This window comes from Erpetoichthys calabaricus, chromosome 12, assembly GCF_900747795.2.
Source record: "Erpetoichthys calabaricus chromosome 12, fErpCal1.3, whole genome shotgun sequence".
Lineage (NCBI taxonomy): Eukaryota > Metazoa > Chordata > Cladistia > Polypteriformes > Polypteridae > Erpetoichthys > Erpetoichthys calabaricus.
The window spans coordinates 133,978,620-134,006,519 of NC_041405.2; the positions used below are offsets into that span (position 1 = coordinate 133,978,620).

Consider the following 27,900-nt stretch of genomic DNA (forward strand, 5'->3'; position numbering starts at 1 on the left):
CGTTCAAAGTTTTTTTTTTTTTTTAGTCAAAGCTGAAAAAATAATACTCGTCCCCCATCTATCACGTGATGACGCAGCCTTCGCTGATTGGATGCTGTAGCTACACTAAACTCACACAGGAAAAAGGCGGCTATAGTAAATAAAGTAAATTCTCGTTCTCACTCATGTTGATTTCATTGCGATAAGCCATTAATTTGGCTAAGCACAAAAACATATCTCCGCTGATAAATCAGTGTATACTGGTATTATTATATTGTTATGATTTTTAAATAGGTCTTTCTTGATAGATATTCCCGATTATGCTATTAAACAAAATAAATAGTAACAAATTCACCGAAATAAAAGGATAAGTGGCTATGAGACTCTGTCTGTCCAGTTGCAACATCCCTGTCATTTCAACAGACAAGCGCCACATACACATTTGTAGTAATAAAAAGCAGTGCATTTGTCATTCCAACAGATGGCACATCACAAACATTAACACTGCTTTTACGAATCCCATTCCAAATAGCATATAACAGACACATATGCATTGCATTTGTCATTCCAACTGATGGTACATCACAAACGTCTGTAGTAATGCATTTTATTTCTATAAATGTTTGAGATGTGCCATCTCTTGGAATGCCAAGTGCAATGGATCTTATTACTACAAACATTACAAAATACACTCCAACGGATGGTACACTGCAAATGTTAACACTGAGGCCTATGTTGATTTCAACCTGCCTTAGATGGGTGGCACTACTAGTAAATAAATACAATAATACAACTAAGAATAAAATAATACAGTTAGGAAATAGAACAGTTAAGAATGTACACATATAAAATTACATATATATGTACCCATATACATATACAGTACATATACACTTCAAATATACATTAAGTTATTGTTAAAGCTCACATACTAAGTGAAAATCTAGCTGTGTCATATTATACAGTCATTATTGCACATTGCACATAGTCAGGTGTTACTGCCATTATTAATAGACATTAATGTGTGAATAGTAGAAGCAGTTTGAATGTATGTATGTACATACAGGTATGTGTCATTTTATGTAAACATTAGCTGTACCATCTGTTACATGCCTTTTGGTATGGGATTTGTAAAAGCAGTGTTAATGTTTGTGATACACCATCGGTTGGAATGACAAATGCAATGCATTTTATTACAGCAAATGTTTGTGATGTGTTATCTGTTGGAGTGACAGAGACATAGTAACTGGGCAGACACACGGGTACACAGGTGGACCTGATTAGGAAGCTCAGTCTGGCTTGAGGTGTCTTCCATACATCAGTCCAGGTTATGGCCATACTGATTATGGTGTCCCAGGTTGTCCTTTTCCCTAGTTTCCCTTGACTTACAGCTCTCATCTTGTATTTCTAAACATGTTATTATGTTTTACAAGGGTTAGCGAAGTAAATGTATGTATGTTGATCAGAAAAATAAGTATGCAGATTTTTAGAGTCACAATGAGACCACTATTTCTGTTTGGGGCTGAATGTTGGACTTTAACAAAGAGTGAAGAAAACCTGCTGCAAACCTGGGATAGAAAGATTTTGAGGAAGATATTTGGGCCTATGAATGAAGAAGGCACATGGAGAATTAGGACTAATTCTGAAGTCGTGGAGCTATGTAAGAACATAGACCTAGTGAAGGAAGCGAAAATCAGAAGACTGCAATGGCTGGGACACATGAAAAGATAGATTAGATGAGGTTAGGTAAATTTATTAATTCCATGGGTAAATTCAGTTACAGTACAGTGGCAGCAGTGTAAAAACAATGATACAGACTCAAAGGATAAATAATACAGCAAATCAATCAATCAATGAATGAATAAAAATAAACCTAGCGAGTATATGGGATGGAAACATTGAATTACCTAATAGCAGTGGGCAGAAAAGACCCCCCCAAAGAGGCACTTCTTAGCACACAGCAGTGGAATGAACCTGTGGCTAAAAGTGCTCCAAGACAGCCCCTCCTGCAGGGGATGGAAGAGATTTTTCATGTTGCAACATTATGCTGGCAGCCAAGAGCGGCGTTTGGGGGTGGCAAGTGGGGCGACCACACCAGGCCCTGTGCCTAAGGGGGCCCCGCTTTTGAGGTCCATGTGTCCCGTTTGAGCGGATTTGTCAAGTTATATTCTTCTATATATATATATTTTTTAGATGCTTCTAAGGGGAACCCTTTTAAAATCCCTTTTCAAGGTCAAATCCAGTACATGTACATCTTTGAAAACATTCCATAATCCGAATATTAATGCACAAAAACATGTATTACTAAAGATAACCAGCTGGCATGACATCAACATGAGTTATGACTGACATCCTGCATATCGAGACTCAGAGTATACTTGCAATTTGGGTACATTTTCTACAAGAGGCCTGCATGACACCGCATCGCATTTCGCACTGTTGTGGTATTGACATGAATTATGAATTGCACTTTTTAAATAGATTATATCGTTACTAGGGAGTCCCCCTCTGCTTGCTTTGCTCACCAGCCACTTCGCACTGTGAAGATGGGGGCTGAACGCTCCCCAAGGAGACGCGGCCGCTCCTCTGAAACCCCCTCTTAAATGGTGATACAATGGGAAACAAATAGTTTTTTTTTTTACCTCCTCTGCTCGATCAGCTGCTGGCTTGCTGCTGCTGCGCTGAGTGATCTGCATCTCGCACGGCACTTCGAACATTTAAAAGCCTGTACAGCAGCTGTCCTACTCTTTGTCTTTTATTTCTGGCCCCAGGTGTGGTTAAATGTTTGGGCACAAAGTCTCATATCGCGAGACGTGAAAATGTCACCGTTGCACTTCTAGGCTTAGGATTTTATATATATATATATATATATATATATATATATATATATATATATATATATATATCTGCGGTGGGTTGGCACCCTGCCCAGGATTGGTTCCTACCTTGTGCCCTGTGTTGGCTGGGATTGGCTCCAGCAGACCCCCGTGACCCTGTGTTCGGATTCAGCAGGTTGGAAAATGGATGGATGGATGGATGGAGATATATATATATATATATATATATATATATATATATATATATATATATATATATATATATATTACAGTATATAGAGTACAAGTAGATATTTTGATAAAGTTCATGTGTTATCTTGCAAAGATTTAGCTGAATACTGTAATAAGAAAATCTGGTGTAGGTTAACATTATTTTAATTAAATTTGCACGCAAGTTTATACAGTCCACACATACTGGTACAGCGTTTGATGTAACCCGGCCCCGTAATTGAACACATCAATATAAAATAACAAAATAGCAAGTCCACCCCTGACCATTAGCATGGGCTGTCCATAATGGAAGACTAAGTAAAGAGAACTGGGTAAGCTCACCACAGGAAAATCTGTGGAATTAGATGGAATCAGTCCTCGAGTTCTTAAAGCCCGTGCTGACCAAGTTTGTGGTGTCCTTTGTCACCTGCTCAGAAAGTGCCACTGCTGTGGAAAGCATCCTGCATTGTTCCTGTTGCAATGAAGGCGGGCACCTCTTTGCCTAATGACTACAGACCAGTGGCACTTGCGTCTCACATCATGAAGACCTATGAGTGGCAGGTCCTAGAGGAGTCCCCTTGGGACAGACAACCTGGGCCCACTGTAGTTTGCCTATTGAACAGAGATTGAAGTGGAGGACGCAATTATCCATCTGCTCCACAAGACTTATTCTGACCTGGACAAAGCGGGCAGAACGCAGTTTGTGAGACTCTAGGACTGTGTGAGCCACACTGGAGCACCACAAGGAACAGGCCTGCCTCCTGTTCTCTTCACTCTGTACACCTCAGACTATAAGTATAACACCAGATCATGTTACCTGCAGAAATTCTAAGATGTTTCTGTACTTGTGGGGTGCATTGATAAGGGGGGTTTGACAGAGGAGAGGAGTCAGGTGGAGAATTTTGTTTCTTTGTGCAAAGAGAAAATTGTCTGCAGCTTAACATCAGCAAACTTTAACTGCTTATTGACTGTCATCACACCAAACAGCCACTATGTCTGGTCACTATTCAAGGAGTGGATGTGAAGGGGGTTCACATCAATGACAGGCTGGACTGGTCTCATAACAGAGGAACCATATAAGAAAGGGCAGAGTAGACTCTTTTACTTAGGAGACAGCGCTCCTTTACTGTGGAAGGGGACACCCTTCACATCTTCTACAACTCTGTGATGGTCAGTGCAATTTTTTTTAACTCTGTGGTGTGCTGGTAACATCACTTCAAGAGAGGCCCACCATATCAACAATCTAATTAAAAGGAAGGGCTCAGTTATGGGACGCATAACCCCCCCCCCGGAGGTAGCAGCAAAGGAGAGAATTAAATTTATGAACAATGCTGCTCTTACCCTCCATGACACACTGAAACTGAGGACTTTTCACCCAATACATTATTCAGACAAAGTGAGTCAAGGAAAGTGACCGGGGGTCCTTTATATCAACAGCAATACACCTGCATAATAATGCCTCATTGGGACTGACTATACACATATATATATAATATATATATATATATATATATATATATATATATAATATATATATATATATATATAAAATATATATATATATATATATATATATAAAATATATATATATATAAAATATATATATATAAAATATATATATATAAAATATATATAAAATATATATATATATATATATATATATATTTTATATATATTTTATATATATATATATATATATTATATATATATATAATATGTAATAGCGACGACTCCATGTTAAGTGCCACTATAAGCAGGACCAAAGATTTCTGACACGTTAAACTACTAGTAACTTCTTCCATATCATTAAGAGAACTTTATTACAAAACAGAGGTAAATTAAAGAATAGGACAAACGTATTAAACTTGTCAAAACATATTGCCAAAAATAGTTTTCTTTAGTTTAAACCTATATCCGACTAAAACTGTCACAAAACTGTTGCTCCATATCCTGCTTGATAGCAATCATCTGACCCAACCCCCTTTATAGAATAAAAGCTAGAAGCAGGACAGACTAATAGAGAACCTACTTATTGTACACAAAGGCATGATTAATCAAATGATACTTATACTAATACAGGCATTTATATATTACTATACGAATGGCTCTTCTGCATATACAGTGGGGCAAAAAAGTATTTAGTCAGCCACCAATTGTGCAAGTTCTCCCACTTAAAAAGACGAGAGAGGCCTGTAATTTTCATCATAGGTATACCTCAACTATGAGAGACAAAATGAGAAAAAAAAATCCAGAAAATCACATTGTCTGATTTTTGAAGAATTTATTTGCAAATTATGGTGGAAAAAAAGTATTTGGTCAATAACAAAAGTTCATCTTAATACTTTGTTATATACCCTTTTCTGGCAATGACAGAGGTCAAACATTTTCTGTAAGTCTTCACAAGGTTTTCACACACTGTTGCTGGTATTTTGGCCCATTCCTCCTTGCAGATCTCCTCTAGAGCAGTGATGTTTTGGGGCTGTCGCTGGGCAACACAGACTTTCAACTCCCTCCAAAGATTTTCTATGGGGTTGAGATCTGGAGACTGGCTAGGCCACTCCAGGACCTTGAAATGCTTCTTACGAAGCCACTCCTTCGTTACCCGGGCGGTGTGTTTGGGATCATTGTCATGCTGAAAGACCCAGCCACGTTTCATCTTCAATGCCCTTGCTGATGGAAGGAGGTTTTCACTCAAAATCTGATGATACATGGCCCCATTCATTCTTTCCTTTACACGGATCAGTCGTCCTGGTCTCTTTGCAGAAAAACAGCCCCAAAGCATGATGTTTCCACCCCCATGCTTTACAGTAGGTATGGTGTTCTTTGGATGCAACTCAGCATTCTTTTTCCTCCAAACACGACGAGTAGAGTTTTTTTTCATCTGACCATATGACATTCTCCCAATCCTCTTCTGGATCATCCAAATGCTCTCTAGCAAACTTCAGACGGGCCTGCACATGTACTGGCTTAAGCAGGGGGACACGTCTGGCACTGCAGGCGTAGTGTGTTACTGATGGTAGCCTTTGTTACTTTGGTCCCAGCTCTCTGTAGGTCATTCACTAGGTCCCCCCGTGTGGTTCTGGGGTTTTTGCTCACCGTTCTTGTGATCATTTTGACCCCACGGGGTGAGATCTTGCGTGGAGCCCTAGATCGAGGGAGATTATCAGTGGTCTTGTATGTCTTCCATTTTCTAATAATTGCTCCCACAGTTGATTTCTTCACACCAAACTGCTTACCTGTTGCAGATTCAGTCTTCCCAGCCTGGTGCAGGTCTACAATTTTGTTTCTGGTGTCCTTTGACAGCTCTTTGGTCTTGGCCATAGTGGAGTTTGGAGTGTGACTGTTTGAGGTTGTGGACAGGTGTCTTTTATATTGATAACGAGTTCAAACAGGTGCCATTAATACAGGTAACGAGTGGAGGACAGAGGACCTCTTACAGAAGAAGTTACAGGTCTGTGAGAGCCAGAAATCTTGCTTGTTTGTAGGTGACCAAATACTTATTTTCCACCATAATTTGCAAATAAACTCTTTAAAATCAGACAATGTGATTTTCTGGATTTTTTTTTTTTCATTTTGTATCTCATAGTTGAGGTATACCTATGATGAAAATTACAGGCCTCTCTCATCTTTTTAAGTGGGAGAACTTGCACAATTGGTGGCTGACCAAATACTTTTTTGCCCCACTGTATACGCTGTTATTTAGGAGGCGGTGGAGGAGGTTGTGAGCATGCGTTGATTGCCGCATCCACCACATGGCAAACCACCCGGATTGAGATCCGAGTGCAGCCGTGCAATGGTATTTATTAATTTAAAAAGCTTCTGTAGAAAGTTAAAATTCCCACCTAGGTGTTATGTATGTTGCAGATACATAACACTAGGGACAAATAAAGTTATATCTATCTATTACTCTTAATATTGCAGTATAAAATGTCAGTAACTGCACCCTGCAACATTAGTGCCACAGTCACCGCGGTCTTCTGAATTTAAAAGTGCGTGTCGGGAAGTTACAAGTTACTAGAAGTGAACCCTTCGGTCATCCTGTCGGCTGTGATGATGTGCGGCTTTAACTACAACAGTTTGCAACGCATTTAATGCAACTCGTGAGCCTGGTAAGCAATTCCGTATGGCCAACTTCCGGGCTATCTATGGATTGCAAAGTTTGAACGCAGGTCAATGAAAACTCCATGAACTCCGGGATGCACCTCCGGTATAAACGGTGCTTGCACATGTCTTGTGTAATGGTGTCCCTAGCGGTGGCTGCTGATAATGCAGGCAATTCACCACAAACCGTCGCTAGAATGAGGTAAGAGGCAGGTGCTTCCACGCAGATACGAGTCCTCGGTTAATGAAGAAATCCATATCATGCATAAAAGGCGCCTGGTTAATAATAAAAATAATTTTAAAAAATCGTCTGACTGTTCGAGCACCAGCATTAGTGAAGGCAGCTCGACTTATTGACATTACACGTGTAATTTGGAACCCTGAATACTATCCGCATAGTGCAGACGTGCTTGGTGCACCCGAGCCGATGAGTGAGTAGGCCAGTCGTGTTCTCCCCAAACGGACGAGCGCACTAAGGCAGCAGCCTACAGGCTCAGACGTTTGGGTCTGGTTGGGTCCATGTTTATAATTCCACGATGACTTCGTTTGTCGTTATCTATAAATTAGCTGGGCTCGTTAGACACGTAATACATTTCCAAAGAGTATAACGAGGTCTGCCAACTCTCTCTCTCTCTGGAAATGAGGACATTTGGGTCGAAAAATGAGAACTTTTGAGGACACCTTCCCCTGTGATGTCACAAAACGCCTTCATACTGTCTTATGGCTTTGTAAAATGATATAAATCTTCAGTAGCAGTTTAGCACTATAATTATAGTATGATGGTCACAATCACAGTCACTGGCAAACTAATAACCCATTAAATATTTTCAATATGTCAAGCCTCTTAAATGAACAGACTTCATTCCTTCCATTCTTTTTTGGACAGCTTAACTGTCATAAACCTGTAAAAAAATACGTGTGGTAAATTCACTTCTAGTAAAATAAAATCATTTTACTCCTTTCAATTTAGTTTATTTGCATTTATCTACATTCTTTTATATTTTTCTCAGTATATCTGGGTTTTTGAATAAATATGAATTGAAATCTTTACATAGCATGCTACTGAAATTGAATCTTGGGAGCATCAGCCCCTTCATTGAGTTTGTTCTGCTCTTTCGAAAACTTGCTGTTCGTGTATTTTGTGAACTTGCACTCTCATTTCTGCATAATGGGTATTTCTGAATTTATGTAAATGAAAGAATTATGAAAATATTAAATTACTTGAAGTGTCTTGTTACTTGATCAACTGATAACTAAAAAGATATTGCATTTATATGACACAATACATGTCTGATTTTTTTTTAATGAACTGAAGCTTTAATAGTTGACTCATTCATTTACAATTATAAATCAATTTTGGAACAATGGGTGATAACATTTTCCATTAAAATATTACAAAGCAGTACTTCCTTGCACTTAAATATGACGGACTGTACCTGGATGTATGACATTTCTTGTTTAACCAAGCTGCTGAAAGAAATAGAAAATAAGATCTCACATAGAAAACGTGAAATTGTAATTTTGATTTTGAATAAATTCACTTAGTTACGGTGAATTAGGATTACAAATAATTAAGATAAGGAGCAACATTTATCATGAATGGTCTACTTGCCAAGAAGATAAAGCTGAGTTCAAATGAAGTGAAAAAGCCAAGTTGGACAGACGTCGACTATTCTCGTCATTATCTGCACTGTTTACTACTGGAAAAGAAGATGATTCTGGGAAAATAAAGTGGGCACATGACTTCCACAAATGCGGATTGGTGTACGGCTTTCAATTTTTAGCAATGATAAAGATGTGGAGATTTTCAAATTTTAGGAGCCAAAATTACGGACATTTTCAAAATTTTATAAATTCCTACCGGACAGTCCATGATGCGTTAAAAATGAGAACGGTTGGCAGCCCTAAAGCATGAGGGGGACCTCCCTGAATCCAAATCCAAACAGCCGTATTGTTTTTTTCTTCTATGTGGACCTCAATAAACACAACAGCGTGGCACCCAAACTGCAGTATCAGGGGTAACATTCAGTACTGGACAAGACTACTTGTTTTTTTTTACTTTGCCTGGAAGAAACACTCATCCAAACTCGTATGAAAGTACTTTAATAACTTATTTTAATGGAAATGGATGTCCCGAGGATCACTGCCACCCCACAGATGCAGCATTTGGGCTTTAAATACCATGCCTGGCTGTTTGTGTGGTGTCAGCCCATTGTCCCCATGTATGCGTGGGTGACCTTCTCATGTCCAAATAGATGTACTGGTTAGGTTGACTGGTGATTATAAGCTGACCGTGTGCAACAGCAGGTCTTTGGTGTTGCCCAGTTGAGGGTCTTTTCTTGCAGTGCACTAGGGTCGGACAGTGGCCAGGTGGGTTTTCTGAAAGACTTACAGTCATATGAAAAAGTTTGGGAACCCCTCTCAGCCTGCATAATAATTGACTCTCCTTTCAACAAAAAAGATAACAGTGGTATGTCTTTCATTTCCTAGGAACATCTGAGTACTGGGGTGTTTTCTGAGCAAAGATTTTTAGTGAAGCAGTATTTAGTTGTATGAAATTGAATCAAATGTGAAAAACTGGCTGTGCAAAAATTTGGGTCCCCTTGTAATTTTGCTGATTTGAATGCATGTAACTGCTCAATACTGATTACTTGAAACACCAAATTGGTTGGATTAGCTCATTAAGCCTTGAACTTCATAGACAGATTTGTCCAATCATGAGATATAAAGGCATTTAAGGTGGTCAATTGCAAGTTGTGCTTCCCTTTGACTCTCCTCTGAAGAGTGACAGCATGGGATCCTCAAAGCAACTCTCAAAAGATCTGAAAACAAAGATTGTTCAGTATCATGGTTTAGGGGAAGGCTACAAAAAGCTCTCTCAGAGGTTTAAACTGTCAGTTTCAACTGTAAGGAATGGAATCAGGAAATGGAAGGCCACAGGCACAGTTGCTGTTAAACCCAGCAGGTCTGGCAGGCCAAGAAAAATACAGGAGCGGTATATGCGCAGGATTGTGAGAATGGTGACAGACAACCCACAGATCACCTCAAAAGACCTGCAAGAACATCTTGCTGCAGATGGTGTATCTGTACATCGTTCTACAATTCAGTGCAATTTGCACAAAGAACATCTGTATGGCAGGGTGATGAGAAAGAAGCCCTTTCTGTACTCACACCACAAACAGAGTCGCTTGTTGTATCCAAATGCTCATTTAGACAAGCCAGATTCATTTTGGAACAAAGTGCTTTGGACTGATGAGACAAAAATGGAGTTATTTGGTCATAACAAAAAGCACTTTGCATGGCGGAACAACACCACCGCATTCCAAGAAAAACACCTGCTACCTACTGTCAAATTTGGTGGAGGTTCCATCATACTGTTGGGCTGTGTGGCTAGTTCAGGGACTGGGGCCCTTGTTAAAGTCGAGGGTCAGATGAATTCAACCCAATATCAACAAATTCTTCAGGATTAATGTTCAAGCATCAGTCACAAAGTTGAAGTTACGCAGGGTTTGGATATTCCAACAAGACAATGACCCAAAACACAGTTCGAAATCTACAAAGGCATTCATGCAGAGGGAGAAGTACAATGTTCTGGAGTGGCTGTCACAGTCCTCTGACTTGAATATCATCAAAAATCTATGGGATGATTTGAAGCAGGCTCTCCATGCTCGGCAGCCATCAAATTTAACTGGAGAGATTTTGCATGGAAGAATGGTCAAAAATACCTCCATCCAGAATCAAAGGCTATAGGAGGCATCTAGAAGCTATTATATTTGCCAAAGGAGGCTCAACTAAGTATTGATGTAATATCTCTGTTGGGGTGCCCAAATTTATGCACCTGTCTAATTTTGTTATGATGCATATTGCATATTTTCTGTTAATCCAATAAACTTAATGTCACTGCTGAAACACTACTGTTTCCATAAGGCATGTCATATATTAAAAGGAAGTTGCTACTTTGGATTTTTATTTATCATTGGCTGAGCTTTCAAAGAATTAAGAGGGGTTCCCAAACTTTTTCGTATGACTGTACAGGTGTGCCAGCTAGCAACTCTATCAACATCTCTGCTTCATTTTGACTGATTTAAGATAATGTTTTGCAAAAAAAAAAAAAAAAAGCATATGCACCACTTCTCCGTGAGTCAAACTTGGTGTTCACTTGTACTTGTACTGTGAAGGACAGCCGTGCAGACCAAAGGAAGAACAAGTATGCATTTAAGAGACATGGAAGGACTAAGGGCTTAGTGCACGGTGAAGGACTCTACATAATGTTTGATTAGGACATAAAGGTTCATTATGGCAGCCTGGCTTATCCTCCGATTAAGGAGTTATTAAGATTTAACCAAAAGTTGTAGTTAACTTTTGTTCTAAACACCATAGTCCTTACCTGACAGTTTTGACTACAAGCCATTAAAGGTTAACTGCAGCATTTGATACGACTGACAGCAGTTATTTATTACATAGCCTGAGAAGTCAGGCGCACTTTAACGTGCTATACCTTGATGGCATCTGCCACTTGCTGTGATGGCATGGCACCCCCGCTCCTACCTGCACTTTAAATACCACTGGCTTCGGCTTCACAGAAGCTCCTTTTTCCTTCAATGTAGTGCAAAAGTAATTAAATGATATTTGTAACAAGCAAAAAACCCGAGAGAAATCAGTATAAAAAAACGTGCTGGCCATTTATTACGTGGTGCTCAGAGGTTTAAAAAAGTTCAATTTATGAAACAAGATTACACACTCAAAAAAAAAAAATTAACAAGTAAGGATCAATGTCCAACAAAAAAGTGTCCATCTGCATGTAGGGATAAAAATGGGCCACTTGTCATTTGATGAAACGATGAGAAAGGAAGGAAATTAAACAGAACAAACAACCTCATATGGTCCTTTGGACAGCTTAATATGCTACAAGAAAATAACACAGCGTGTCTGTGCCCTTGACCGCCATCACTCTCTGGCTGAGCGTTTGGGGCCGATTACCACACGTCAGGGGTCTTAGGCATTGTGCTTCTGTGACGCAGCTCTCATTAAGTGCACATCATCAATGGATGTCATTCAACAGTTCAGAAAACTTTACAACTTAGTTTTCCCAGACACTCCAATTATTGGTCAATACACTGAAATAAATAGATTTGCTAAAACTCAACTTTTCATTTATAAGCTCGTTAGTAATTTGACAAAGAAATTGCATTACTGGCTAAACATACATCTCCAACATGCTGGATGGTGATCTAGTCGTTCTGTAGATGTTGCTAGTTTGTAAGTTTAATATGCAAGTGTGCATGTTATGTAGTTAGTACACAGAATGGTATACATATGCAGGGATTTGTTAGTGAAGCTGTAAACCATTGTGTGTTATTTGTATTCAGAATATCATATGCATTATATACACACTTTTTTATATTTATATATATATATTATATATACATACATATACACACACGCATACATACATACACACTTCATGCTCATGTTCTGCACATTCACAAGTGCACATGATACACAGTTTTTACTCAAGACTGGCATACATATGCAGGGAGTTGTAGTGATGCTGTATTATTGTTATGTGTGTTATTAGTATTTTGAATATCACACGCAGTGCATGTATATATACTCACACTATATGCTCAGATTTATGTACTGGATTTACACATACAAATCTACAGCATACAAAAGTGCACGTGATACATGTAAACATTATACACATAATACATTTATATTGTATGTACCTGTATGTATTTCTCTGTATAAAATGCACTATGTGTTACACATACACTCAGAATGCAAGTGTGTATATACAGAGGAGTATAATTATTGTATATAAATTCTATGCAGTACGTACACAGTACAAACCAGTGGGTGTAATGTTATATTATAGAGGGAGGACATTATACACACACAGATAGGCACAGTTTATTTACTGTATGTGCTTTTATATATATTGTTGGTACATGTAGACCCTCTCCTCATATAGCATATTACATATACAGGGTGAATATATTGTAAACTACTTGCATATTTTCAGGCATATACAGTGTGTGTCTTGCATATACACAATAAGTCATATAGTGTGTATATGGTATTTAAACACACACAAACTATGCAATACTTTTTATATAAATACATTATGTACATTATTCACATGTACAGTACACACACAAAAATAACCTAACAAATTCCTACCCATCTTCCCACATGCTGTACTTCATTATTTGGTGCGTTTCTCCTTTGGTCAATATTGGCACCCACCGTAAGGGTCAGATCTCCTCTTACTACCACTTGGAAAGCCAGGGGAATAAAATCCCTAAATCCCTTCTTTGAGGAGGTGCACACACTTCTAGGGGTTCACCTTTGCTGTTGTTGTATTGGTTGAAGGCACTTTAACTAGAAATCATAGGAAGTAGAATTAAAAGTAGAGCAAACACACTGATAAAAAGATTGAGGTGAGTTTTTTTCCCCCCATTAAGGTTATGGGTGCATGGACATTTTTCCCCCAAGGTAAATACAGTTTCATACTGGAGAAAGGCACCCAGTTGAAGAATAAAAACTTCCAGGGAGGTGACACGCATACACACAAACAGAAGGGAGAAAGAACGGCTTCAGGTCAGACAGGCTGCTGCGCCATAAGTGACACTGGTACACTGTTTCCACAGGACAGAAAAAGTGTCCTTCCTCCATTCACGTGGTCCTCTTTATCTGGTACTGACAAATGCACCACAGGAATGAAAAATTCAAAAATAAGAGGGAAAAAAAAAAAAAAACAGTTGGCTAGAGATCAGTGGCCGGCCCCCAGTCATAGCCCCTGTCCTCTTCCTTCTCTTCTGAACTACCACTCTGTCTGAAGTGTGGCTGCCTCCAGTCTGACTCTCGGTGGTCATCAAATCTGAAAGAGAAAGCTCAGACATTTAAAAGATGGACATTCTAATGCACTGTATGTAGCACCATAATGTGCAACTACAACCCAAAGCAGTGACATTTTTATTGCCGTTGATCATACCTTCCGTATTGGCCTGAGCTCTCCTGTCCTTGAGGGAATGCTGGCTGGAATTCCATTGGCTGACAGGGGGGAAAAATTTTTTTTTTTAGAATTGAACCTCTGGGAACTTTAAGGAAATTCCATTTAGGTTTTTCAAAATGCACACATACAAACCATTTTTCACAACATTAAAATGAGCAGAAAATAATTACTTCTTAGAGCTACTCAGTAGGGACCTCATAAGAGTGAATGTCCTGGGACCACATGCTCCTGGGGTTAGATATGTTAATGTCCAAGTTGAGCAATGGTGCCATTCCACCGCACAGGCTCCATGTGGGGTTACCAAGTGAAATGAACAACAATGGAGTTTCAATCTGTGCGTCACTTACCATTCTTGACCACAAGGGAGCAGGATATTAAGTGATTTGGCTTTAGGTAACAAACAATGCCTGGACACACCATGCACTAGAGATGCCAGGCCAAGCTGGGTCACACAGCAGACCACATTAGTAAATCTATAGTGGCCTGATCTCTAGGCTGAACAGGATCAGACAGAGGTCCTTAAACACTCCTAATAGGTGGTCCAGCTAGATGTCCTCTACTTTTATTCACCTGTGGACTCTCAAAGGGCTCAGAAGAGCGGGCCAGGGCCGTTCCTTCAAAAGCATCATCCATTTCATTGTCTGTGTAGCCACCTCCCTCTCCATCCATATCTTCATAGTCACTGGTGGCACGGCTGTCACAGCTGAGATAGTCAGAGGAGCGATCACGGCCGAGCGTGTCCAGGTCCTGTTCTGCTTCACTCTCCATCTGGTAATACATGAACACTAATCAGATGGGACGATGGTGATGTATGGGATTTAGGGGCAGTGGTGAGGATATGGGAGAAATTATTTCTTCAGGTTAAACATTTTGGCACATTTTGGTTCAAGGGAGTTGTGAAGAAGTTGAAGCATCTGCTTACCTTGTCCTTTGAAAACCAGACGGGCCGAGACTGTAGGTCCTTGACTTTGTCCTTCAAAATCTCATACCAGGCGATAGAATTGGGCTGCAGGGTGATCCGTGCTAAACAGAAAAAATGGAGGAAAGTAGGACAAGTAGGAGTAAAATTCTTTGGTCAGTCAAGCATCGACTAGTCTGGGGAGATGGCAGAGGGTCCCTCAGAAGTGACCTTCTGTCCTAAAAGTAAGAAACCCTAAAGCAGATGTTTTGACTTCCCACTGGCTGATGGAGCCAATCGCCACTGCTCAAACTTACCAGAGAAGAGATGGGGACAGTACTTCCTCATCTTGACAGCTTGTGCATACAGCCGGCGGGAGCTCTTTTTGGAGTCCGGACACAGCCGCTGCCTCATGGTCTTCACATCTTGTTTACTCTGAGGTTCCAAGAAGAACACCATGGGGTGCAGCTGAATGTAGTTGAGGCGCTCGATTGCTGATGGCGTGATGTCCAGTAGGGGGTGTTTGTTCTTTATATAAAACAAACAAAAAAAAAAAACAACAACAATGCGGAGTACCTCTGAGACAGTGTAGAGCCTGACCACTTGCTACCAGCATGTCCACATGTAATTACTTCAGAAATCAGGGCTAGTAATGGATAACACCAGTTACAAAAGGAGCAAAAGGCATGGGCTCAGGAAGACATGCCAAGTGGAGCTAACACAAAAATATACGATATGTTCAAGAGCTGGACTACCCTGACCTACCGCAGCAATAGATTAGTAAAATTAACAGATCAATACACACTGCTGCAATTTACATCAGGGCAGACTGGACAGAAACAGTGCCCTAACTGCCAAATAGCTCAAGAAACTTCAGTTTAGTAAATGTTGAGGACTCTGCCCTTGACAAGTGACAGCCCAGCAAATAATTTCCATTCCATTCAATGGAAAAGTAAGAAGGATTCATTAAAACATAATGAAGAATCCTGACATGTACACTACACTTGGTCACATAAAAAAGGGGTCTGCATTTCAAAACTTACCAAAAACATCTGACACTGAATTCCGGTGATGACAAATAAATGAAAAAGACCCATTGAAAACAAAGTGCGACTTAATGGCACATTTGTCATGTCAACAGAGAATGACATCTTTTATGGACAAAAGTCCATAATAAAAAGACCCCATCCTGTTACTGTCTGTTAATGCCATAAGGCAGACATGTGGAACCCTAGTGGTCACAGTGCTTAATTAGTACCCAAGGGTGACAGTTTAACCCTTAACTAATTTGCACCATATCTGATCTCATAAGCACTTGGCACAGTGTACTTTATGCACCAGTGTTAAAATGGCTATTTATATGCATACTGTAAGGTTGTTATATAAAATATTGCAATAATTTTAAATTGTACATTTTTTTAATGTAATTTAATACCATATTACTGAATAGTGTGACACAGTTTAGGACTATCCGACAATAAACCTGATCCACTTCTCCAGTGCTCAATCATCACCGGTCACACTTTCATCCACTGCAGGATTTGCACATGGATCACATTTCACTTCAGTGGTTGCATGTTCTTTGCAGACAAAGTCATTGCGTATGTATGACAATGATGCAATATTCCTTCTTGCAAGTACCCGTGCTGTGTACCAAATGCACCATATGGAACTTGAGACTGTGCATCCACCCATAAAACCAGCTGGGGGCACACTGGATGGAAACCATTGCAACCCTGTACTTGTAGTGAATCAAGCGGAGTATAGATGGCAGATGCTGCTGGTAGGTTCAATTAAAAGGATATATTATACAAAACTTAAATTGGTGTACAAAATACACCAGCACGAGTAGTTAAGGGTTAATCCTCACCACTACATTACTGTGCAATCCTGAGCAAGTGACTTTACTTGGTAGTTTTCTAAGATATGAAAGTCATAGAAATAATCTCAGTCTTGAGAAACTGAAAAGTTCTAACATAAAATAAAATGCATCCAAAAATAAGGCTGCAACTAAATTTACAAATCACTTTATAAGCCCACCCAGTGTCTTTAGATATTCTGATTTTATAAACGAGAATTTACAGTGGCCTCACAGCTCCAGCGCCCAGGGTTCAAATTCCAGTACAATCACTCCCCTCCCACAAAATGTTTTTCATCCAATGTCAAAGACGTGTGCCATTCCAATCTGGCCAAATGTTAGAGTATGCCCTGCAATGGACTGGCATCCCACCCTGGCTTGGTCCCTTCTTTGTTTTTAATGCCACCAACCACGCAACTCTGAATTAGATAAGCAGCTGCTGAAATTGGATGGCTGCAATTTATACAATATGAACAAGGAAAATGAGCCTGTCTAATAAAATATAGGGAGACAAATGCTTATAGGGGCTTCAGAAAGTATTCAGACCCCTTCACTTTCTGCACACTTTGTGTTGAAGATTTATTTTTAAACGGACACATCTGCCATGCTTATCCATCAATCCTCTTATAAGCCATAATGACAAAGTGAATACACATTTTCAGAAATGTTTACAAACTTATTAAAAATCAAAAACTAAACTCTCTCAATTCTATACGTTTTCAGACCCTTTGATGTGGCACCCCAAATTGTGCTCAGGTATGTCCTGTTTTTTTTTTTTTTAATCTTCTTGAGATGTGTCCAGAGCTTGATTGGTTTCCACCTCTGTCAAACTAAACATCATTTAGAAAGGTGCACACACACCTGTGTTTATGAGATCCCACAATTCACCAGGACAAAAAACAAGCCACAACATCCTAGGAACTCTGTGTAGACCTCCGCAATCAAATTGTGGAGAGGTATAGGTCAGGGCAAGTGGATAAAACCAATTCTAAAGCATTCAGTGTTCCCAGCAGCACAGTGGCCTCAATAATTCTGAAATGGAAGACTGGAACCTCCAGGACTCTTCCTAGAGATGGCTGTACAGTCAAACTGAGTAACTGGGCAAGAAAGGCTTTGGTGGGAGGAAGGTGACCAAGAAGAACCCAACTGTTACTCTAACTGAGCTTCAGCAGTCCTTTGCGGAGATGGGACAACCTAGCACAAGGACGTCCATCTCAACAGCACTTCTACAGGTTTATGTTAGAGGGGCTAGAGTAAAAGGCATTTGGCAATTCAAAGAACCCCGAGAATATGAGGGGAAAAAAAGTCTCTGGTCTGATAAGATAAAAACTGAACTCTTTCTGCAGAATTCCAAACACTATGTCTGGTGAAGACCAGGTAGTGTGCCCCTCAACTGCCTAATACCAGCGACGACAGCATGCTATGGGGGGGGTGGGGGGGAGCTCAGCAGCAGGGACAACAATGAGACTCATCAGAATTGAGGGAAGGATGAATGCAGTCAAAAACGGAGAGGTCCTTGAAGAAAACCTGCTCCAGAATGAAGGCGACTTCAAACTCTGGTGACGCTTCACCTTTTAGCACGGCAATGACCCAAAGCATACAGCCAAGACAACACGTGGCGTGGCTCAGTGACAAGCCTTTGAATGCCCTTGAGTGACCCAACCAAAGCCCAGACTTAAACCCTATAGATCAGTGGTTCTTAAACAGTCCTGGGGACCACCCGTGGCTGCAAATTTTTGTTCCAACCAACTTTTGTTTTGAATTGGAATCCTAGCCTAAGTAATTGAGCTGCTATTTCTGCTATTGTGTTTTGGGGTCAATGTAGAAATCACAAAACTTTTTTTTTTTTTTTATTAATTGAAATGTAAAAATGTACTAAAAAGTTATATGGGGATAATGTGTTTTGTTTTTTTGTTTATACATTATTTTAATCCTGAATTTCATTCTGTTTTTTCGGGTGTCCTAGTTGTTTAATCCATCATTTACTGATTAGTGGATCTGATGCTAAAGTAGTTGCTGCCTTGCACCATTCACCGAGTTTGGCCGCGGTTGAGTCTGCTCTGCTTGTTTTTAATTGTCGTAATTAGGATATAATGAAGGGATCACAATATGCATAAAATGGTAAAATACCAGGAAAACAAAACAGTTAAGCATTTATAGTAAAAACAAATATTTCTGAATCATATAAATGTAAAAGTCCTACTTCTGTGATTTACTGAATGCAAAAATAAGAGTAAAGGAAAAAAATGACTGGCTAATGAAATACGATCAATTATCACAGATTGGTTGGAACAAAAACCTGCAGCCACAGGTTTGAGTTTAGGAAGCATTACAACAGAACATCCATGGAGAGATGGCAGTTTACAGACACTTTTTGTCCAGTCTAATGGAGCTTGAGAGCATCAGCCAGGAAGAAGTAGCTAAACTGCCCAATCCCAGGTGGGCAAAGCTTGTACAGACTAACCCAAAAAGACTCAAAAAGGTGGAATTGCTGCCAAAGGTGCTTCTCCAAAGTACTGAAGTAAGAGTCTGAACACTTGCATGAAGGAGAGATTTCAGGATTTGATTTTTAATAAATCTGAAAAACTTTCTGAAAACATGTTTTCGCTTTGACATTATGGGGTTATTAACTCTGAATGGATGGGCAAAAATGGCAAAATGTATCCATTCAGAATTAAATATACAACACTGTGTGCAGAAAGTGATGGGGTCTGAATACTTTTTGAATCCACTGTATTTATGTGTAAAATCTAAATACAACTATATATTAAAATACACAACAGAATGCATGATTATGCTGGATAATCAGAAGAATAAAATGAAATATAAAATTAATCTCTCTTCTGAATGCACTTTTTCATTACAAAGGCATGGAGATCTGAAGCCTATCCCAGCAGTATCGAGGGCAAGTCGAGAATCAGCCTTGGATAGCATGCCAGCCAATTGCAGGTGTGGTATAGCAGGTCCATGGCTTAACAATAAGAAGCCCGTTTTAATAAATAATGAATGACCTGGCTGGCTTGATCTCTGTGGGTCTGCATGCTCCCGAGGCTGTGGGAGGTTGGTGAAGTATTTGGGGAGAGACTCACCTGCATGTGAGGATGCGGCCTGTCTCAATTGCTTCATCACCTTTCTGCTTTGCACGGTTGAGAAGCTGTGCCCATGGAGGCATATAAGGGAGAGCCAGCACAAGTAAAAGAGAGAAAACAAATGAAAGAAAAAAGGAAGAACGCAGACTGGCCAGTGAGTGAGCGAGCAAGAGGAGAAAGGATGGATGGAGGTTAAACAAAATGAAAAAGAAAAATCGCAAGAGAGACAGAGCGAGGACCCATGTGGGACAGACTGGAGACAGGTGGGCAAAGTGGAGCCTCAGGTCAAGGAGCCTGCTGCCAAAGAGAGGGCAGCATTGGGAAACACAAGTTTTAAGAAACAGTGAACAGTCTCTTATTTTTAACCTCTGGTTTTAAGAAACTATTTATTGAACCGTTTTTAATCTCCACTAGGATACCGTTCATTTACTAATTGGATTACTTATTTATTTAAGATTTGCACTGCACTTTTGGACACTATTTGTTTTTGACTGATTTTAATAAAAGCACTTGTACATTTTTTCATCTACTCCTTGCTTTGGGTGTGTATGTGTCCTCATCTGCCTGGCTCATTACTGACGGTTGTTGGTTCAAGAGGCTCCCGCATGCAGCAGGGAGTATGACGCCAAACTGCACCATCACAGCATGGCACACTCAGTCTCACTTCTTAACCCCACAGCAAGACCTTTGGAATGCGAGAAGCTCTTCCTTCCTTCCTTCCTTCCTTTACTTCAGTACTGCAAATTGTTATCATGCCTCAGATCGTATGGAAGCTTGGAAACGACAATATGCAGGCTTTTACCAATATCGAATTTGTTCTTGTATCTTCCTGCAGTAGGTGCAACGTCCATACAGTGACCGAGAGAAAGAGCCAAATTTACCAACGCTCCTCCATATTCCACAAATTTGATTTGAGGCCAGTTCAGTGCCTTTTTAGCGTATGCTTAGTATATTTGCCCACCACTGAAGATTTTTAGTACAAATTGTTACTGTACAAATTGTTCATAATTAATTTGGCCATTCACCATTAATGTCAGCTTCTCTGATCATTTCATATTTTATATATAGATATAGATCTATAGATAGATAGGAGAGAACTCATAGAAATACAAGGAAAACATATAAACCTCATACAGGTAGAGAATTGACTTAAGGATTGAAAGGAGAAACTATAAGACACCAATAAAACCTCTGCACCACTATATTACCCTAATAAATAAACCATGTTAAAAAAAAATACTATATAAATAATTTGCAGCCACCTGGTACACCATACAGGTCTGGTTTTTGCCAGTGCCCAGCGCTGGTGGAACAGGCTCAAGTCCCCAACACCACCAATGTCAATTAAGTAGGACTACAATGAATAGCATGTTACAACCAAACATAACTACAAATATAATAAAAATACAGGAAAATTTGACCAGCCTGCTTGCACAAAAAGATCTCTGGGTTGTGCCTGTCAAGAATATAGCAGAGTTCTTGGCAACCTTTTGACTCTGGTACAGCACTGGCACCTCCCAAAGGTGCCCCAACTGGATGCCTTGACCTCCATGCTGTGTACATAAAGTTAACAATTTCTAGGTTTTCTGCTTTTCCCAGCTTGTCCTTTACACTCCAAGGTGGGCACCGCTTTCCATTCCCTCCCAGTCACCTTCCCCCTTCATCTCAGTCTGAGTTACATCATTTTCTGTCACCATACATACTTCTGCTAGTATCTCCTTCACCGTCTCCAGCCTGATCACCGAAGAGGACTTCCCTTCTGCATTCCGGGGCACCGTCTCTGTTGGAGAAGGATGGACAAACTGTGAGTGCTTAGGTATAACTCAGTTTGGAGAGCCTTTCCCCATATGGAGTAGTGGAAATACCTACGTGCCATTTGGAACTGGTGAGGCAGGTCAGTGGACAGCATTTGCAAGGCAACATCGCTCAGAGGACCAAGCACTACAATGGGGCGCTTGAAAGAAGCTGGAGAATTAGAAGGTTTAGGGTTAAAGTCTCAAGACTGTATGTGACAGTGTTGCAATAAAACTTGCGTTTTATATACAACTTACAGTCAAAATATCGTTATTAAAAAAAAAAACAACTGAACAAAAGAAACTCTGCTTAGTGTGAAGTTCTACCCAAAAAAAATCACAGGAGGAAGCCAGTGCATTTACAGAAAAGCCATTAAACATACCCCAAGATCTATTTAAAGGCTTTTTTTGTGCTCATTTAAAGTATTCTTTATAGTGCTTTGCAGAGCACTGAAAAATGTTCATGAGCAATAAAAGCAGATCAAGATGGGTCCCAGAGGAAAAACAGAAGACTATCCACAACAGTGTAAGAGCACCCACCTTCTTGAAGCTGAACCTTCTCATATGGTGGGTATTTATTCTGAATGGTCAGCTGGGTGAGATCATCTCGGCTCTTTCGGAGGTTCTTCTTTGCTCCTCTCAGACCTCGTAGTTTCCAAAATTCCGCCCGCAGTCCTGAAGATGCACCAGGATTACCCACCTTCTGCATCTTGTCGACTGTGGCTATCTGCTCCGCTCTGCAGATGAAAGCCACGCAGGTTCAGAAAAGAGGCATCATCATGAAACTGCCTACCCAGCACATTAAACGTACCGACTCTTGCTTGGGATGATGCCCTTCTCCATATCCTGAAGGTCACTGCCCTGGCGTACAGCCAGCCAGGAGCCCAGTTTACCACGGTGCATGGTGTCCAGCACTCTGAAGACATCACCGCGTACAAAGCTCAGCTCGCCAGGAATCTCTGTGTCATGCTCAAAGTGTGTGCGGATGAAGAAGTGATCACCAACAGCAGAGTCCACCATCTTTCTGTAAACTGGGAGAGTAGTAGGGTGGTCAGCAGTTGTGGGCATACATCACCCAGATGTGCCCACACTAGTCTATCAACACTTACTGTCAGGTTTGCTCTGGGCACAGATCTTCACTCGCTCTCCCCTTGGAATGTTGAGCAAATAGAGGACGGCTTCTTCTCGTGTGAGGTGGGTGAAGTCCTTTTCATTCACCTGCAGCAAGACAGAATTAACCCAGCATGTGGCAAAACTGGTCACTATGTAAAATGCCCCTATGGCCCAGCAGTTTAAAAAAAAGCTGTGCTTGTGCCATACATGCCAGCCTCCTAACATTTTTTAAAGAAATTAAGATAGGCATGATACCAGCACATCTAACCATGGGTTTGTATTCCACCTACCTGCAGAATTTGGTCACCCTCCAGGACGCCCTTTTTATTAGCCATGCTGCCATCTTGGACGCCTCCTACAAAAATGCCCACATCGTTGCCCCCTACCAACTGCAGTCCCACACTCTCTTCTTTTAAAAAGGCAACCTGCTTGAGGTCCGAGCTATAACTATGGAGAAAATGGATGAAACAACTTTTGGGGGTGGGGTAGGTTGGCATGGTGAACAGAATTTAATCAAATGCCATTCCTGTCAAAGTGCAATAGTGGTCCCCAAGGGATGCCTACATACCCACTGTTGAGATCCTCCTGAGACTTTGACTGCAGGTTTGGAATGGAATCAGGAGGCAAGCAGTAGATGGGCTCTTCTTCCCTTGAGGCTGGAGAATGGGGCAAAAGAGGAAAACTCCAGTGAACTTCAAGGCCATCCGCGTGTCGGTCACTGTGTGAATTGCATGCTAGTTGTGAAAGAAACAGATGCCCAGTAGGCATTAAGCAGCCTCTCTCTGTCACATGAGCTAATGCAACTTTCCTCATGTTGTCACCATAAGGCTTAAAACTCCCAAATCATTCAGTCAAACAGCAACTTAAATCAGTGTGCGGGAAGCACATTGGCACGGTGTGGTGCACTGCCGCCTCACAAATCCCGCATCCTGGGCTCAAATCCTGGCCTACACACTATCTGTCTCTGTGTGTGTGTGTGTGTGTGTGTGAGTGAGAGATGGGCCGTGCAGTGGACTAGCATTGTCTCGGAGGTTTGTTACTGGCTTGTGTCCGACCATGCCGGAACATTTATTTGACACAGTACCTTCTCTGAGTAAAGGGTGTTGCAAAAGCTGGATGATTAAGTCATTACACCACACACCTTATCAAAAAACGGCCTACATTTTATAGAATATTCTTGAAATCAATTTCAAAGATGATCTAGCCCAATTTACACTTAGATGAATTTGTTTAGCAGACACGTTTATCCAAACGATTTACACAACAGGTCATTTTCAAGTAAATATCAGTCTGGGTAAACAGGTGTTACAGGACAAGGGTACAAAATTGATCATTACAAGTGGTGAGCTCAGAACAAAACACAAACGAGTTACGATCTTTAGAATCTTAAAATTGATAATATCAGTTAGACAGAAATTCACCAAACACTAGGGTATTCAAAACACTTCTTAAAACACAGTGTCGGAGTCAGCATTCCAATTGGAGGTGGGCAGCTCATTCCACCAGCTATGAGCCACACAGAGAGAGTTTGGATCGAGATTTCATGTCATGCAGAAGTGGCATCACCAGACGCCATTCGTTAGCAGACCCGAGTGTAATCAGAACACAAGTTTAATATATCACTGTGCTCTGTGCAAATATTTTAAATCTGCTTTTCTTTTCTTCTCACATGTACAGCTAACACAAAGCCAGATTTAGTACAGGGACCCAGCATTTAGAACTGCTAGGCAAGCATTTTAAGATAAGACAAGTTAAGAACAACTGCAAAATGGGCATTGTACTATTTCTGTGTGTCAGAGTCAGCATGACACTGGGTCTTCTTTTCCTTGTTTGGAATGGCATGATTTACCTTAGTGGGAGCCTGCACATGGAGAAAGAGTATAAAGCCTTGGAACATTGCCTGGCACACCTTTGAAGCCGACGGACGGATGGGAGATACCGTCATCTGATCTAGAAAATCCTACCAATGCAGCGACGAAAATGGCAGACTCTACACATTGGGCCCCCACTACCCGAAGGACTTGTCACGGCTTCCTCGTCTGTTAAGCCACGTAAACCGTCATTAAAGAAAGCTAAGTTATTTCTTCTATGTGATTCCTTACCGCAGTATCACTAAGGGAGGGGTATCGCCTTTTTATATTATATCTATATAGTATCAGGTTATGTAACATGATGCAAGACCTCAGTATGTGCGTCTTGGGAACTGCAGGTCTGACATTGTGGTCAGCAACACAGGAGCGCCACAGGGGACTGTACTTTCTCCGGTCCTGTTCAGCCTATATACATCGGACTTCCAATACAACTCGGAGTCCTGCCATGTGCAAAAATTCGCTGATGACACTGCTATCGTGGGCTGCATCAGGAATGGGCTGGAGGATGAGTATAGGGATTTTAGGAGGCCCAGACCCCTCATGGACCCCGTGATCATAACAGGTGACTGTGTGCAGATGGTGCAGACCTATAAATATCTGGGAGTGCAGCTGGATGATAAATTAGACTGGACTGCCAATACTGATGCTCTGTGCAAGAAAGGACAGAGCTGACTATACTTCCTTAGAAGGCTGGCGTCCTTCAACATCTGCAATAAGATGCTGCAGATGTTCTATCAGACAGTTGTGGCGAGCGCCCTCTTCTACATGGTGGTGTGCTGGGGAGGCAGCATTAAGAAGAAAGACGCCTCACGCCTGGACAAACTGGTGAGGAAGACAGGCTCTATTGTTGGCATGGAGCTGGACAGTTTGACATCTGTGGCAGAGCGACGGGCGCTCAGCAGGCTCCTATCAATTATTGAGAATCCACTGCATCCACTAAATAGTATCATCTCCAGACAGAAGAGCAGCTTCAGCAACAGACTGCTGTCACTGTCCTGTTCCACTGACAGACTAAGGAGATCATTCCTCCCCCAAACTATGCGACTCTTCAATTCCACCCGGGGGGGGTAAACGTTAACATTTAACATTATACAAAGTTATTGTCTGTTTTTTTTTACCTGCATTATTATCAATCTTTAATTTAATATTGTTTATTGTATCAGTATGCTGCTGCTGGAGAATGTAAATTTCCCATTGGGATTAATAAAGTATCCATCTATCTATCAATTGCAAAAGAACTTATTCCAACAAGGGAGCTAGCACCCCCTGCTGGATACACCGAGTACACGATAAAGAGCACAGCACCTCACAAATGTCTCCATACATCTAGATAAGTGTTTCCCAAACTCGGTCCTGGGGAACCCCTGTGGCTGCAGGTTTTTGTTCCAACCAGCTTCTGTTTTTAATTGAACTCCTGGTCTAATTAAGTGAACTGATATTTCCCAAGTTCTGTGTTTAGGGAACAATATAGAAATTAGAAAACTAAGTTTGCTAAAAAAATATTATGATGTACCAAGCAGTTATATAGGAATAATGTATTCTTTTTTCTTTTTAACAGTATTTTCAACTTGAATTTCATTCTACTTTTCTAGGTCTTCTAATTGTTTAATTAATCCATTATTTACTAATTAGTGGGTCTGATTCTAAAGTAGTTGCAGCCTTTGATTATTCAGTGTTGTTTGCCTGGGTGTCTGATCTGCTCATTTTAAATTGTTATTATTAAGATACAACAAATGGGGAAAAACTGTACAGAGACAGGGCAAAGTATAATGAAATCAACAAAAGAGAGTTAAGCATTTAAATCTATAGCAAAAGCAGAAATATTTCTAAATGTCTTATAAATGTAAAAATCATGTTGCTATGCTTTTCCGAATGTTGAATAAAAGAAAAAAGAAAAAAACAGCTAATTAAATGAGATCAGTGCTATCAGGTGTTGTCACCAATTAGGAATCCGGTTGGAACAAAAACCTGCAGCCACAGGGGTTCCCCAGGACCGAGTTTGGGAAACACTGATCTAGATGATGACCTGTTGACTACTCTGTATTTAAGCATCAATGATTTGATCATCCTGTTACAGGGAGCCAATATAGTGATCTGACATGAACCCACCTTGAACAACAGAGGTGCCGCTATGATTCATTTGCAACAGCTTGGTGACACATGCCAGTACTCATCACAGAGTTGCAATACTGCAAATAGGACAAGACCAATGCCTGGACCAGGAGTTGTGCTGCATTCTTTGTCAGATACAGTCTGATCTTGCATGTGTTGTATGTGCAGAGTGAATCAGCAAGACCAGGAGACCAATGTGACATGGTCAGTGAAGGACAGCAGGTCGTCAATCACCACACCAAGACTGTGTACCGACTTGGTGGGTGTTAGCAATAATGAGTGGAGCTGAACAGAGATTGGTAGTTTGGCTTGGATATTTAGAATAAGCAGAAGAGCTGGGGTAACAGGAAGGTCCCCTTGCCAAACTGAGCTGGAGATGGTGCTCTTTCATTCAGGGTGAATATCAATGAGACATGCGAGATTCTAGTTGATACTGTAGAGCATTTTCAGTTGATTGGATAGCGGAGACTTTGACTCTTTAAATCTAACTTCTTTAGAGCTCTTTCAACAGGCTGTACATCATAATGAACAAAAACACGCTCATCTTGATCAAATGACAAGTAGAGCTGCATCACACTGATTGGAGAAACCATGGAATAAGACAATAGAGGCTAATGAGGTGGTGTATACTGAGAAGAGGACCAGCACTGACATCTCCCCTCAGCAGGCCACACTGTAGGATCTGCCCAAGAGGTAGGACTCATACCACCAGAGGGCAGTTCCAGTGATGCCACAGAGGATCTGGTGACCGTGTTGAAGACAGATGAGAGATCAAGAAGAATAAGTACAGATAACATGTTGGTAGCTCTAGCTAGCCGTAATGTGTTGACCGTGGTAAGTAAAGCCATCCGAGTGGAAGGGCCCTTCTTGAAGCCTAACTGATTAGGATGAAGCAGTCTGTTTTTAGTGTTATAGTGACTTTTTCAGCAAGCACCTTCATAAAGCGTTTTGAAAATAATGCAGTCATTTTAAACAGTTTTTCAAAGATAATATGATGAAAATTACTAACTAGAAGCCACTT

General features: G+C 40.6%; 1 protein-coding gene across 2 annotated transcripts in view; it reads right to left on the reverse strand.

The window, feature by feature from the left end:
- Positions 1–11,790: 11,790 nt before the first annotated feature.
- The window catches only part of tjp3 (tight junction protein 3), a 75,122-nt gene continuing 59,012 nt past the window's right edge, over positions 11,791–27,900 (reverse strand). For both annotated transcript variants that reach the window (XM_028816281.2, XM_028816280.2), the window contains exons 10-21: positions 23,465–23,552; positions 23,187–23,343; positions 22,893–23,001; positions 22,595–22,814; positions 22,324–22,520; positions 21,860–21,955; positions 21,694–21,770; positions 15,361–15,571; positions 15,068–15,168; positions 14,716–14,913; positions 14,125–14,183; positions 11,791–14,010 (exon numbers count right to left, since the gene is read on the reverse strand). In XM_028816281.2, coding sequence (XP_028672114.2) covers positions 13,896–14,010; positions 14,125–14,183; positions 14,716–14,913; positions 15,068–15,168; positions 15,361–15,571; positions 21,694–21,770; positions 21,860–21,955; positions 22,324–22,520; positions 22,595–22,814; positions 22,893–23,001; positions 23,187–23,343; positions 23,465–23,552 — 1,628 coding nt within the window. In that variant the 3' untranslated portion in view covers positions 11,791–13,895. The remainder of the gene's footprint in view (positions 14,011–14,124; positions 14,184–14,715; positions 14,914–15,067; positions 15,169–15,360; positions 15,572–21,693; positions 21,771–21,859; positions 21,956–22,323; positions 22,521–22,594; positions 22,815–22,892; positions 23,002–23,186; positions 23,344–23,464; positions 23,553–27,900) is intronic.